Genomic DNA, 13,584 nt, shown 5'->3' on the forward strand with positions numbered 1-13,584 from the left:
AGATATTCTATAATGAATCAAAGATGTTTTATGGGGAAGAATGCAAATCAGCATAACTCTTTTGTGGGTTTTTCTGTTTGTTTTGTTAATCCTCACCTGAGGATATTTTTTCCATTGATTCTTAGAGAGAATGAAAGGGAGGAGGAAATACAGAGAAACATTGATGTCTGTGTCCTTGACTGGAATAAAAACCAGGACCCTTCAGTCTGCGGGGCGATGCTCTATCAATTGAGCCAAACCGGCTAGGGCTCAGCATAATTTTTAAAAAGAAAAAAATGGGGAGTGGGAGCGTCTGGGGAGAGGTCAATGGGGGGGGGGGGGGAAGACATATGTAATACTTTAAACAATAATTTAAATTTAAAAAAAAAAAGAAGAAAGAAAAAGAGCTCTAGCCGGTTGCTCAGGCTAGAATGCCCGCCTGACTACTGAAGGGTCCCAGGTTCCATTCCGGTCAAGGGCACATGACCAGTAGGGGGCGCGCAGGAGGCAGCCGATAAATGATTCTCTCCCTTCCTCTCTGAAATCAATCAAAATATATTTTAAAAAGAAATCCAGCCTGAGATAGGCTTCCACTCTTCTGTGATGTTAAGGGGACTGGTGCAGATAACTCGGGAAGCCCTAGATTAAGTTCCCACATGACAAGGCAGGTAGATTAGATCAAATCCCAGAATTAGGGAATCAGATGTCCTAGGTTACAGGTAAGGCAAGGAACGTGTTTGAGATTACATTATCAGTCCATCGGAGCACTACTTGTCTTATTTCCAAAAGTGATCTTTGCATTTCTTATACTCTAAATATACAAAACCGAGCTTCCATTTCCTAGGCGGGATCTGAATTCTTTGTTGCAGTTGGTAGTTTTGAAACTAAAATCTGTAGTTTCTTCTAACCAACTATTTTTCTGACCTGAAATGGCAGATAAAAATAGAGAACAGTTCATGAATGCAGTATTAGGGAAGAAGGTAAAATTCCTTTTCTTTTCTATTACAATTTCAGAAGAAAGTCCTAAATGTTTGTGGGGGGTAAATGGGATTTTTTTTTCTGACCTCTTTTGTTTGTTTCTCCTCCAGAAGTCTCTTTAGCTTCACCCCAACTGGTTTTATCAGAGCTAAACTTCATTAAAACACTTTGTCATCAAATTCAATGACATTGCTTTCACTTAATATCATTGCAGTAACAAATAAATCTGGAAATGAAACATGCCCATCAAAGGTAGGATGGATAAATAGTGTGGAGTACCTATATAGTGGAATAGCACACAGCAGTGAAAATTACTGAATCTAATGAGCAAATATGATGAGCAAAGAGTCATAGAAATATACATGCAGTATGATTCCATTCATAAACTTTTAAAGATGCAAAATGATATTTTGTGTATAAGTGTTACATAATGAAAAACAAAGGTATGGTGAATAAAACTCAGAAATGTGGTATCTTCAGGAAGGAGGAAAGATGGAGAGATGAGTTTGCAAAAGGATTTAAAATTAATTCATGTATCTACACAATTGTGTACTTTTAAAATATATTTCTTATTATAAATATTTATTTATGATGAAATTTAAATTTTTAAAAATAGGAATTGAATCCAATTGTATATATATAATTGTATGAACATGGAGAAAGATGTGGGATGTATATACAAGATTTTTTTTTTTATATATTTTTTTTTATTGATATTTCACAGAGAGGAAGGGAGAGGGATAGAGAGCTAGAAACATCGATGAGAAAGAAACATCGATCAGCTGCCTCCTGCACAGCCCCCACTGGGGATGTGCCCGCAACCAAGGTACATGCCCTTGACCGGAATCGAACCCGGGACCTTTCAGTCCGCAGGCCGACGCTCTATCCACTGAGCCAAACCGGCTTCGGCCTATATACAAGATTTTTAACATTCTTCTACACCAGGGGAGTGTTGGAGCTTGTGAATGTATGTACAGAGAGGAAACTGAGAAATAAACAATGTTAAAGTCTTTTAAAAGTGTGAAATACATCTGTTATTTACATGTATACGTATTAGAAGATGAAGGGTCGAGGGTTTGACTTCCAGTCGGAGTGTGTAGGGGAAATGGCCATTGGTGTCTCTTTACCATTGATTTTTCTCTCTGTCTTTCTCCCTCCCTCCCTCCCTCCCTTCCACTCTCTTTAAAAATCAATGGGAAATTTTTAAAATAATTCAGTAGCTTTCAAATTTCTGGTGTGTCATAAGAGTTATTTTTTACAGTTTGTTCAAATCAGAATTAAAAGAAGGTCCACACATTGTAATTGGTAGATTTGACACTTAAGTCTATTTCAATCTATAGGTTCTCACTGCATCTCTTCATTTCTAAACAATTATTTGATGAAGAAATTAATTGCCTTCCTAGTAGAATTTCTCACAATCTGGATTTTGCTGATGATATTCTGACATAATTTAATATACCCGCCTTCTTATATTTCCTATAAATTGGTAGTTGAGTATGGAGACCTTATCTAGATTGAGGTTCAATATTTTTGGCAAGACCACTTCCTGGATGGTGTTACGTTATTTCACCAGGAAACACACAAAGACGGGTTGTCGCTCTTTTTGTGAGATTCCTGGTTGTTGATCAGTTCCCACATCTACTGATTCAGTAGGAGTTGACAAGTGACCTTACATTTCCTTCATTTCTCCCACATTTACGAGTTTTAACTTTTCCATTAAAAGAAACATTCTCTCAACTATTTGGTTAGCCAGTGCTACATAGGAAAGGCAGAGTAAATTATTGATTTTTTTTTTCCATTTTACTTGCCAATTTCCAACATAATGATTTGGTTTATAGCATCCCTCAATTGCACTGAATTAGGTTTTTTAGAATCATACTCGGGTATTTAGTTGATATGTTTTAATTATTGCCATCATTATCCTTATTGGTACTCAAATTGCTCTGCCTTTAGAGCGAAAGCCTCTTTAAGGTGATTCCTGAGTTTTGTTTTATTTTTGGTTGTTGTTTTGTATGAGCAAAGTAGTGTTTTATACAGCTCCTTCACTCTGGTTTTGCAGGACATTCCAGGGGGTGTTCTATAAATCTCTTGTCACAGATCTGGATTCAGACATTTCTTTAAAATTCCTTTTAGTGAAAGTATTTAAAGCTCTGGCTGAGCGTAGGGGTACTTATTGCTATTGGGTTGTTGTTTTCAGTGAACAGCAAAATATTTTTAATTAAATGCTTTTCATTGATCTTGTACCCTGCCACATTGCTGAATTTGTTTATTAGATCAAATAGAGGTTTTGGGGGGGAAACTTCCTAGGATTTTCCATATATAAGTTCGTCATTCACAAACAGAGATAGTCTACTTTTTCTTAATTTAGGTGCCTTTTATTTCTCTTTTCTGTTTCCTTTATTTCTGCTCTAATCTTTAGTATTTCCTTTCTTCTGCTTGCTTTGACTTCAGCTTGCTCTTCCTTTTCCCGTTTCTTAAGGTGGAAGGTGAGGTTATGGATTCAAGCTCTTCTTTTTTTAAATGTAGGCATTTACAGCTACAAGTGTCTCCCATCCCATAAGTTTTAGTATGTTGTGTTTGGGTTTTCATTCATCTCAAAGTACTTTATAATTTCCCTTGTTCTTTTTTTGCACTGAGAAAATTATGGAAACAGATGTAGGATGACCGACTCACCCCAGACACACTCCTCTTTTTTTTCACCAAATCCCAGGATGGCAGATTCTAGAAGAAATCTCCCCACCAAATTCTGCTTCTTTAGTATCTGGGTGTAGAGGTTAGAACTGACAATTTACTATGTTTAGACTTCCAATATATGAGCATGGTATATATTTCTACTTAATTAGGTCTTTGATTTTTAAAATTTTATTGACATACAATATTCGTTTCAGGTATACAGCAGTGATTAGACATATACCTTATGAAGTGATCATCTGATAAGTCTAATACCCGTCTAGTGCCACTCATAGTTATTACAATATTATCTTCTTCTTTTATTTGTCAATTACAGTTGACATTCAATATTATTTTATATTAGTTTCAGGTGTACAGCATAGTGGTTAGACATTTATATAGCTTATGAAGTGATTCTCCTCAATAAGTCTAGTGCCCATCTGGCACCATTTATAGTTATTACAATACTAGAGGCCTGGTGCACGAAATTCATGCCAATCGGGGCCTTCCCCTGGTTGGGACCTTCCTTCATTCCACACCGCTCCCTGGTGGTCAGTGCACGTCATAACAAGCGGTCAAACTCCTGGTTGGTCGAACTCCTGAGGCGACAATTTGCATATTAGCCTTTTATTATATAGGAGGAGGATTATTGACTATATTTCCTATGCTATACTTTACATCCCCGAGAATGTTTTTATAACTGGCAATTTGCACTTCTTAATTTTTTTCTTTAGTTTATAAAGTGGAGTCCCTGGCCAGGGAGTTTTTTTTGTGTTTTTTTTTTTAAATATATTTTATTGATTTTTTACAGAGCGGAAGGGAGTGGAGGGATAGAGAGTTAGAAACATGGATCAGCTGCCTCTTGCACGCCCCCTACTGGGGATGTGCCCGCAACCAAGGTACATGCCCTTGACCGGAATCGAACCTGGGACCCTTGAGTCCGCAGGCCGACGCTCTATCCACTGAGCCAAACCGGTTTTGGCTGGCCAGGGAGTTTTATAGAGGAGTGGCAGTAAATAGCGTGCTCCATAGTGTTTTGTGGAACCTGGACTTTCCAGCCTGTAGCTCTCCCCTTCTCTCCTTACACTCAACAAGGGCACAGACTAGAGCAGGGGTGGGCAAACTTTTTGACTCGAGGGCCACAATGGGTTCTTAAACTGGACCGGAGAGCAGGAACAAAAGCATGGATGGAGTGTTTGTGTGAACTAATATAAATTCAAAGTAAAGGAGCGGAGGGGAGAGCAAGAGAACCGGATAGAACAGCCGGATCCGGCCTGCGGGCCGTAGTTTGCCCACGGCTGGACTAGAGCCTTGCTTTGACCTTTCCACAGGAGAGATTGCCAGTCAGGGATGGAAAATAGATGGTCACAGACTAAGTTAAAAACTTCTCAGATAATAGAATTTTATATAACGTTTATTCTTTTGAACCACATTAATATTCTACATGTTACAAGAATAAAATAAAATTGCCAAGGATAAGAAGGGATAAAAAACTAAAATGGCGCCGAGACCGGTTTGGCTCAGTGGATAGAGCATCGGCCTGCGGACTGAAGGGTCCCAGGTTCGATTCCGGTCAAGGGCGTGTACCTTGGTTGCGGGCACATCCTCAGTGGGAGGTGTGCAGGAGGCGGCTGATCGATGTTTCTCTCTCATCGATGTTTCTAACTCTCTGTCCCTCTCCCTTCCTCTCTGTGAAATATCAATAAAATATATTTAAAAAAAAAAACTAAAATGGGAAGAAATGAACCCAATTGTATTTCAATGACTATCAAAACCACAATGAAGAAAGAAAAAAAATATGAACACAATATTTGAATATATACCTGCAGCATGGGTAACTGCACACTAACTGAAATCAAATCCTGGACTTTTTTCAGTAGAGAAAAAGAGGTCAAAATGGATGAAGCAATCCTGAAATGATTTTAAATGTTTTGCTGCCCTGAGCAAATGAATAAATGTGTTATGTTAGGCATAAACTCTGGGAGTCAGGGTGTTGGGAAGGTGTCACCGACTTATCATTTGTGTCAAAGATGTAAAAAAGAGAAAAGCACTGATCTAAGTATAGTACTTTATGTACATAAATGGCACTTCTGTTTCTCTGGTGCTTCCTGGAAGCCTTAGGAGCTTTAAAAAAAATAAAGGAAAATGAAGCAAAAAATAAGTATAGTACTTTATGTTTTAATTTAATGTTTTTTTAATTAATATTAATTATCACCCATTTTCAGATGATAAAAATGTAATAAATCACTTTAAAATCACACCACAGTAATGAAGGAGCCTCTGATTCCAAGCATGGTACCCCAAATCTTTTTTTTTTAAATGTTTTTATTGATTTCAGAGCAGAAGGGAGAGGGGGAGAGAGATAGAAACATCAATGATGAAAGAGAATAATTGATTGGCTGCCTCTTGCTCGCCCCCTACTGGGGATCGAGCCCACAACCCAGGCATGTGCCTTTGACTGGAATCAAACCCGGGACTCTTCAGTTCACAGGCGAACGCTCTATCCATTGAACCAAATCGGCTAGGGCTGCCCCAAATCTTTTACTCCCAACTCCTATGTTATACCTAAGCCTAGTCTTCTCAGAAATGAGGAATTAAACAGCATCTCATCTACAGATTCTCACCCCAGAATCTCAGAAGTCAGTAGACACCTCACCTTTCTTCGTGGGTGTATACAGTATATCCCCTTTGTGATTCTGGGCATGGAGCTGAGGTATTTGAAGGGAGAGGGGACCACAGATTAGCAATGTCACCTTAAAATCCATCTTAGGGGATACGCTTTGTAAGGTATATGATTGAGTAACCACTGTGCTGTACACCTGAAATTAACACAAAATAATATTGAATGTAAATATTAATTGAAAAAAAATTTAATTCCATTTTAACTATAATTCTGGTAACAAAAAGGAGGAGGAAAGGAGGGAGGGAGAAAGGGGAGAAAGGAGGCAGGCAAGCAGGCAGGTAGGCCTGGTGTCCTTCTCAATGGGGATCTAAAAGCATTTCCAAGAGTTTAGGCATAATGGCACCATGGGAAGGCCTCCACTTCCTGTTTCCAGCCCCACACACATGGTGCTGAAGAGACCCCACCCTCTATCTCAGGGATGTCTTTAATGACAGGAATATCAGGTCTCAGGAGCTTAGATTTGGGGTCTTATGCCTTTTCTGTTGAGCCTCAAGTCCAATGTAAAATATGACTACCAGCGTTTTAGGTCACTTCTCCTGGAGCAGAGCCTGAGATGGAGAAGCCGTCAAAGTGCCTTATTTTGGAGCGCTTTCAGGAGAGAGGAGTGAGGTGGGGGCAGGTAGGGCAGGGAAGAGAGGCTAAGCAACGATGTGGTCTTGGCCGGGCCCCAGTGGGCGGGGCCTGGGGAGAGGCAGGTGCACACACGGAGTTATCGCCTCACTGAGACAGCAGGCTGGCTTACAGACCCCGCTTTAGTGTGTCATTGGCCTCTGGCCATTCAGGTAACCTTGGATTTAAGGCTGCTCCTCATCAACGGGCAGGTCCCCTGAGAGGGGGCAGGTGTGAGGCTTTTAGCAGCCACAGCACTCACAGCAGCTGGGGAATGGGCGCACCAGCCAGGTTCACCTAGTTCCCCCACTTCACTCTGCCTTCCAGGAGTTCAGAGTCATGGGCCCCAAGGCAGACCCTGTGATCAGCCCACAGAGCCTACGTGTGTTGTGGTAAATCAGCACCAATCCTTAGAAACAAGTGCAGTATGGAGAGAGAACAGCAGGCATGAGATCATGAGAACTAAAATGTGGAATCAGAACATAAACATACAGATATTGTGGAGCCAGGTTTCCTTTATCAAAAAAACGCACAAAAATAAGGGCGAGAAAGGAGAAATGAGTCAGTCATTAAAGGGGCAATAGCAGGAAGTCAGATATTGAGGCAGAAAACGAAGTCCCAAAGTAAGGAAGGTTATGAATTCAGGTTTCCCTTCCTTCAGGAATTGGGCCTCAGCCAGGTGGGGAGAAAGCACGGTGGCAGCCTTCGTGTGGTTCCTAATGTTAAAAATAACCCTGTATTCAATGGCTCTTTGCTGGGCCCTGCCCTGGCATGGCATGTCTGTTCACTGGTGTGTTTTATTTCCTCTCTAGCACCAAGGGCAGGGTGGGTCAGACCTGGGCATCTGAGAGGGAACCTTCCAGAATTAGGGCCCTAAACTCAGGATTTCCTGTCTTAATGCCATGGCCCATTTTTTAAAAAACATTTAATCACCTTTATTTATTTATTTTTTGTTTGTTTGTTTTTGTTAATCCTCACCCAAGGGTATTTTTCCATTGATTTTTAAAGAGAATGGAAGAGAGAGGGAAAGACAGAGAGAAACATCGATGTGAGAGAAACACATTGATTGGTTGCCTCCTGCGGGATCCCTGACTAGGGCCCGGGCTGGGGAGGAGCCTGCAACCAAGGTACATGCCCTTGACCGGAATCAAACCTGGGACCCTTTGGTCCGCAGGCTGATGCTCTATCCACTGAGCCAAACCGGCCAGGGCGCCATGGCCCATTTTATGACTCAGGCTCAGCTCTAGTCAAGGGGTGTCTTTATATCAGGGGTGGGCAAACTTTTTGACTCGAGGGCCACAATGGGTTCTTAAACTGGACCGGAGGGCCGGAACAAAAGCATGGATGGAGTGTTTGTGTGAACTAATATAAATTCAAAGTAAAGGAGCGGAGGGGAGAGCAAGAGAACCCTCCGCTCTTTCGGCTCCGCGGGCCGGATAGCGATCAAGCAGGCAGGCGAGCAGTTAGGGGCATCATGCAGGCAGGCAGAATGGTTAGGGGCAATCAGGCAGGCAGGCAGGCAGGCAGTCCAGCAGTTAGGAGCCAGTGGTCCTGGATTGCGAGAGGGATGTCCAACTGCCAGTTTAGGCCCGATCCCGCATCCAGCCTAAACTGGCAGTCGGACATCCCCCGAGGGGTCCCAGATCACGAGAGGGTGCAGGGTGGGCTGAGGGACCTCCCCGCCCCCGTGCACGAATTTTGTGCCCAGGCCTCTAGTAGTAATAATAATAATAACATGAGCAATGACTAGCCCTTGATGAGAAAAATCCAGAGAGACCAATGTACTTTGTAGAGAAACTTCCCTGTGGCATGACATGTCTCTAGTGGAGCAGAGGGGACTTGCATGGCTCGTGTGCAGAACCCGTGGAAGCACAGCATCAGTGGCTCGCTCCCACATGCCTGTGCTGACATTTCATCTGCCACCTTCTCTCCTTCTGACTCCACAATCTACTCACCTCACCCCTGTGATTGCACCAGTGTAGATTCCCTGCCTGACGAACTGAGGCATATTTGGCTTTTCAGGATTCTATTTGCCTATTAGCCCCACGGGGGCCTCTTGTTTCACCATTGCTGGGAGAAAGTGATTGCTTTTTATTGCTTTTACTTAAAGTCCAGCTCTTTAAGTAAATGTCTGATGTCTTAGTGACACACCGAACTTGGACCACTAGATTTTATCCTCTGCTAGGCATTGGTCTTTGTAGTCAATATAGAGCAGAAGTTTGCACACTTTCCCTGAAAATGGCCAGATAATAAGTATTTTAGACAGGGTCTCTGTTGCAACTACTCAACTCTGCCATTGCAATGGACCAGCAGCCACAGACAATATGTAAACATTCCAGTGTAGCTGTATTCCAATAAAACTTTATGGACAGTGAAGGTTCATCTTTCGTCAACCACTTAAAAATGTAAAAACCATTCTTACTTTTAGCTCATTTGCCTTACAAAACTTGCAGTGGACCAGATTTGGCCAATGTGCCATAGTTTTCCAACCCCTGCTATCAATGAACAATCTAAGAGTCAAAATTCTTGGTCCAATGAACATTTTGTTCAACCAGGGGACACAGACATAGAATAATCCATAATAATAAAAGGGTAATATGCTAATTAGACTGGACGTCCTTCCAGAGGGAAGCCAGCCTGGGTCCCGGGTGCCAGAGGGAAGCTGGTGCTGGCAGCCGGGGGAAGGAAGGCCTACACTTGCATGAATTTTGTGCATCGGGCCTCTAGTCTAGATATATAAAAGCCTAAGCAACCATCACAACCGAACAGACAACGGAACAGGCTGCGTGGGGCGACCAGGCTGGCAGTGGGGTTAGTGAGGGGTGACCAAACGACCGAACAGCAGGCTGCATGGGGCAACCAGGCCCACGGGGGGGTGAGGGGAGAGGCAGTTGGGGGCGACAAGGCCAGCATGGGGGGCAGTAAGGGGTGACCAGGCCAGCGGGGGTGGGGGGCAGTAAGGGGCAACCAGGCCAGTGGGGGGGGTGTAGTTGGGGGTGACTAGGCCAGCAGGGGGGGGAGCAGTTGGGGGCAACTAGGCCAGCAGAGGGGGGGGGCAGTTGGAGGTGACCAGGCCAGCAGGGGAGGCAGTTAGGGGTGATCAGGCAGGCAGTCAGGTGAGCAGTTAGGAGCCAGTGGTCCCGGATTGTGAGAGGGATGTCTGACTGCCGGTTTAGGCCCAATCCTGGGGATCGGGCCTAAACTGGCAGTCAGACAACCCCCAAGGGGTCCCAGATTAGAGAGGGTGCAGGCTGGGCTGAGGGGACCTGCCTGTGCATGAAATTTGAGGCCTCTAGTTTGTATATAAAAAACTTAAAAGTGCCGAAACCGGTTTGGCTCAGTGGATAGAGCGTCGGCCTGCGGACTGGAGGGTCCCGGGTTCGATTCCGGTCAGGGGCATGTACCTTGGTTGCGGGCACATCTCCAGTGGGAAGTGTGCAGGAGGCAGCTGATCGATGTTTCTCTCTCATCGATGTTTCTAGCTCTCTATCCCTTTCCCTTCCTCTCTGTAAAAATATCAATAAAATATATTAAAAAAAAAACACCTTAAAAGTATACAATATGATGAGATAAGTAGAAAAAGAAGCGGGGTTTTGGGGAACCAGTGATGGGTGATCATGATTAAAATATGGATATAAGGAAGACCTGTAGGAGAAGTTAATTATTAAGCTGCAGTTTGGAGATTGAGAATGAATCCTTGGGCAAAGACAGGGATGAGGGAATTCCTGGCATTGTGAAGTCCCCTAGAAGGGAAGCAGCCTGGAGACTTTGAGAGTAACTGAAAGAGGGTCAAAGGTTTAGGAGCATTACTGCCGGATGTTCACCTCATCTCTCCATGAAAACTTAGTTCTGATTTCAATGTCATTCAGCTGGATCTCCTCCCCTATGAGTTTTCTTGGATGGTTGAAGTGGTTGGCATAATTGTTGAGCCCCTGCAAGTCTTCAATTGTCTTTATTTTTTCTTTACATGTAAAGAATATTTTGCCCAGTGTGGCAGACACAGAGGTGTCTGCCCAACAGCCATCTCCTTCTTCTTTGATGACAGAATGGCAGTTTTGGTCCAGCAGCCCAGGGGCAGGGAAGGTGAATCATGACTGGGCTAAGAAAATAAGATGAATGTTCTAGCTGGTTTGGCTTGGTGGATGGAGTGTTGGCCTGCTGACTGAAGGGTCCCAGGTTCAATTCCAGTCAAGGGTGTGTACCTTAATTGCCAGCTAGATCTCGACAGTGGGATCCCAGGGCCCGAGTGGCTCAGTGGCTGAGTGTCTACCTATGAACCAGGAGATCATGGTTCAATTCCTGGTCAGGGCATATGCCTGGGTTTCGGGCTTGATCCGCAGTAGGGGGCATGCAAGAGGCAGCTGATAGATGATTCTATCCCATCATTAATGTTACTATCTCTTCCTCTCCTTTCCTCTTTGAAATCAATAAAAACAAACAAGCAAACAAACAAACGTCAGTGGAAAAATATCCTTGGGTGAGGATTTAAAAAAAAGAAAAGAAAATTAGGTGAGCCCTGACCGGTTTGGCTCAGTGGATAGAGCGTCAGCCTGAGGACTCAAGGGTCCCAGGTTCGATTCCGGTCAGGGGCATGTACCTTGGTTGCGGGCATGTCCCCAGTGAGGGGTGTGCAGGAGGCAGCTGATCAATGTTTCTCTCTCATCGATGTTTCTAACTCTCTATCCCGCTCCCTTCCTCTCTGTAAAAAATCAATAAAATATATTTTTTTTAAAAAAAGAAAATTAGATGAGTGCTTACAAGTACCAGATTCATTAACACATGACTCATATTAAAAAAAAAAGATCACCTTGCATGTAGTAATATTCTCTAGGATTATGACAATGAGAATAGATGAAGGATACTCAAAATTTAAAAACTTGCTCATGATCTCCCAGCTATTGAAATGGTGGGACAAGGACCTGACCTTAGATGGTTGTGTTTCAGTGTCTTGGGACTATTCTATTAAGTCTGTATAGAGCCCTGGCTGGGTAGCTCAGTTGGTTAGAGTAACATCCAGATACACCAAGGTTTCAGATTCGATCCCCTGTCAGGGGACATACAAGAAGCAACCAAAGAATGCATAAATAAGTGGAACAACAAACTGATGTTTCTCTCTCAAACCAATAAATAAATAAATAAAAGTCTGGATCTTCTCCAGAGGACATACAAATGGGATATAGACATATGAAAAGATGTTCAACATCAGTAATCATCAGAGAAATGCAAATTAAAACCACAAGGAGATATCACCTCACACCTGTCAAAATGACTATCATCAATAAATCAACAAACAAGTGCTGGCAAGGATGTGGAGAAAAGGGAACCCTTGTGTGCTATGGGTGGGAATACAGATTGGTACAGCCACTGTGGAAAGCAGTATGTACTTAACTCAAAAAAATTAAAAACGGAATGCCTTATGACCCAAGGATTCTACTTCTGGGAATTTATCCAAAGGAACCACAAACATAATTCTAAAGAATATATGTGCCCCGTCTTCCAGGGACGGTGACTTCAGTTTAGGTATTCACCATGGTCCAGCGTTTGACATACCGTCGGAGGCTGTCCTACAATACAGCCTCTAACAAAACTAGACTGTCCCGAACCCCTGGTAATAGAATCGTTTACCTTTACACCAAGAAGGTTGGGAAAGCACCAAAATCTGCATGTGGTGTGTGCCCAGGCCGACTTCGAGGAGTTCGTGCTGTGAGGCCTAAAGTTCTAATGAGGTTGTCTAAAACGAAAAAACACGTCAGCAGGGCCTCTGGTGGATCCATGTGTGCTAAATGTGTCCGTGACAGGATCAAGCGTGCTTTCCTTATTGAGGAGCAGAAAATCATTGTGAAAGTGTTGAAGGCACAAGCACAGAGTCAGAAAGCTAAATAAATTTAAAAATGAAGCTTTTTTGAGTAATAAAAACAAAAGTCTCATTCTGTTAAAAAAAAAAAAAAAAAAAAAAGAATATATGTGCCCCTATGTTCATTGCAGCATTATTTACAATAGCCAAGATGCGGAAGCAGCCCAAGTGTCCATCAGTAGATGAGTGGATTAAAAGAAATCTGTGGTACATTTACACAAAGAAATACTATTCTGCCATAAAAAGGAAGAAAATTTTACCCTTTGCGACAGCATGGATGGACCTGGAGAACATTAAGTGAAATAAGCCGTAAGAGAAAGACCGGCACCATATTATTACACTCATATATGGAATCTAATGAACAAACTGAACTACCAACGAAATAGAGACAGACTCATAGAGAACAGACAGGCAGCTCTGGTGGGGAGGGTTTTGGGGGGGAGGTATTGAGCAAAAAAGAAAAAAGAGAGCTCATGGACATAGAAAACAGTATGATTGCAGTGGGAGGGCGGGTAGAGGTTGAAGAGGGCATAGAGGGGGATAAATGGTGATGGGGAAAAATCCTATCTAATAAGGAGGGAATATGCTAATTGACTGCCCACCCTCAAAGATGGCGGCACTCACAGCCAATAAAGAGGGAATATGCTAGTTGCTGCCACACCCTCAAAGATGGCAGCGCCCACAGCCACAAGATGGCGGTGCCCAGTCCCCTCAGCCCCGCTGGGGCCGCAGGCACACAGCAAGGCCAGGCCTGCCTCCAGGTGAGCCCAGCCGCTATGCATGCCTGCCTCCGGAGACCCCCCCCTGCCCC

The 13,584-nt window shown here is 43.2% G+C and overlaps 1 protein-coding gene across 1 annotated transcript; it reads left to right on the forward strand.

Moving 5' to 3' along the window:
* Window positions 1–12,448: 12,448 nt before the first annotated feature.
* On the forward strand, window positions 12,449–12,802 carry LOC308236113 (large ribosomal subunit protein eL34-like; the record flags this gene model as incomplete). Its single annotated transcript, XM_080645429.1, has 1 exon — window positions 12,449–12,802. The coding sequence occupies one exon, from the start codon at window positions 12,449–12,451 to the stop codon at window positions 12,800–12,802; it is 354 nt and encodes a 117-aa protein (XP_080501555.1).
* Window positions 12,803–13,584: the final 782 nt, after the last annotated feature.

Source organism: Plecotus auritus, assembly GCF_963455305.1.
Source record: "Plecotus auritus genome assembly, chromosome: 10".
NCBI classification, from domain to species: Eukaryota; Metazoa; Chordata; class Mammalia; order Chiroptera; family Vespertilionidae; genus Plecotus; species Plecotus auritus.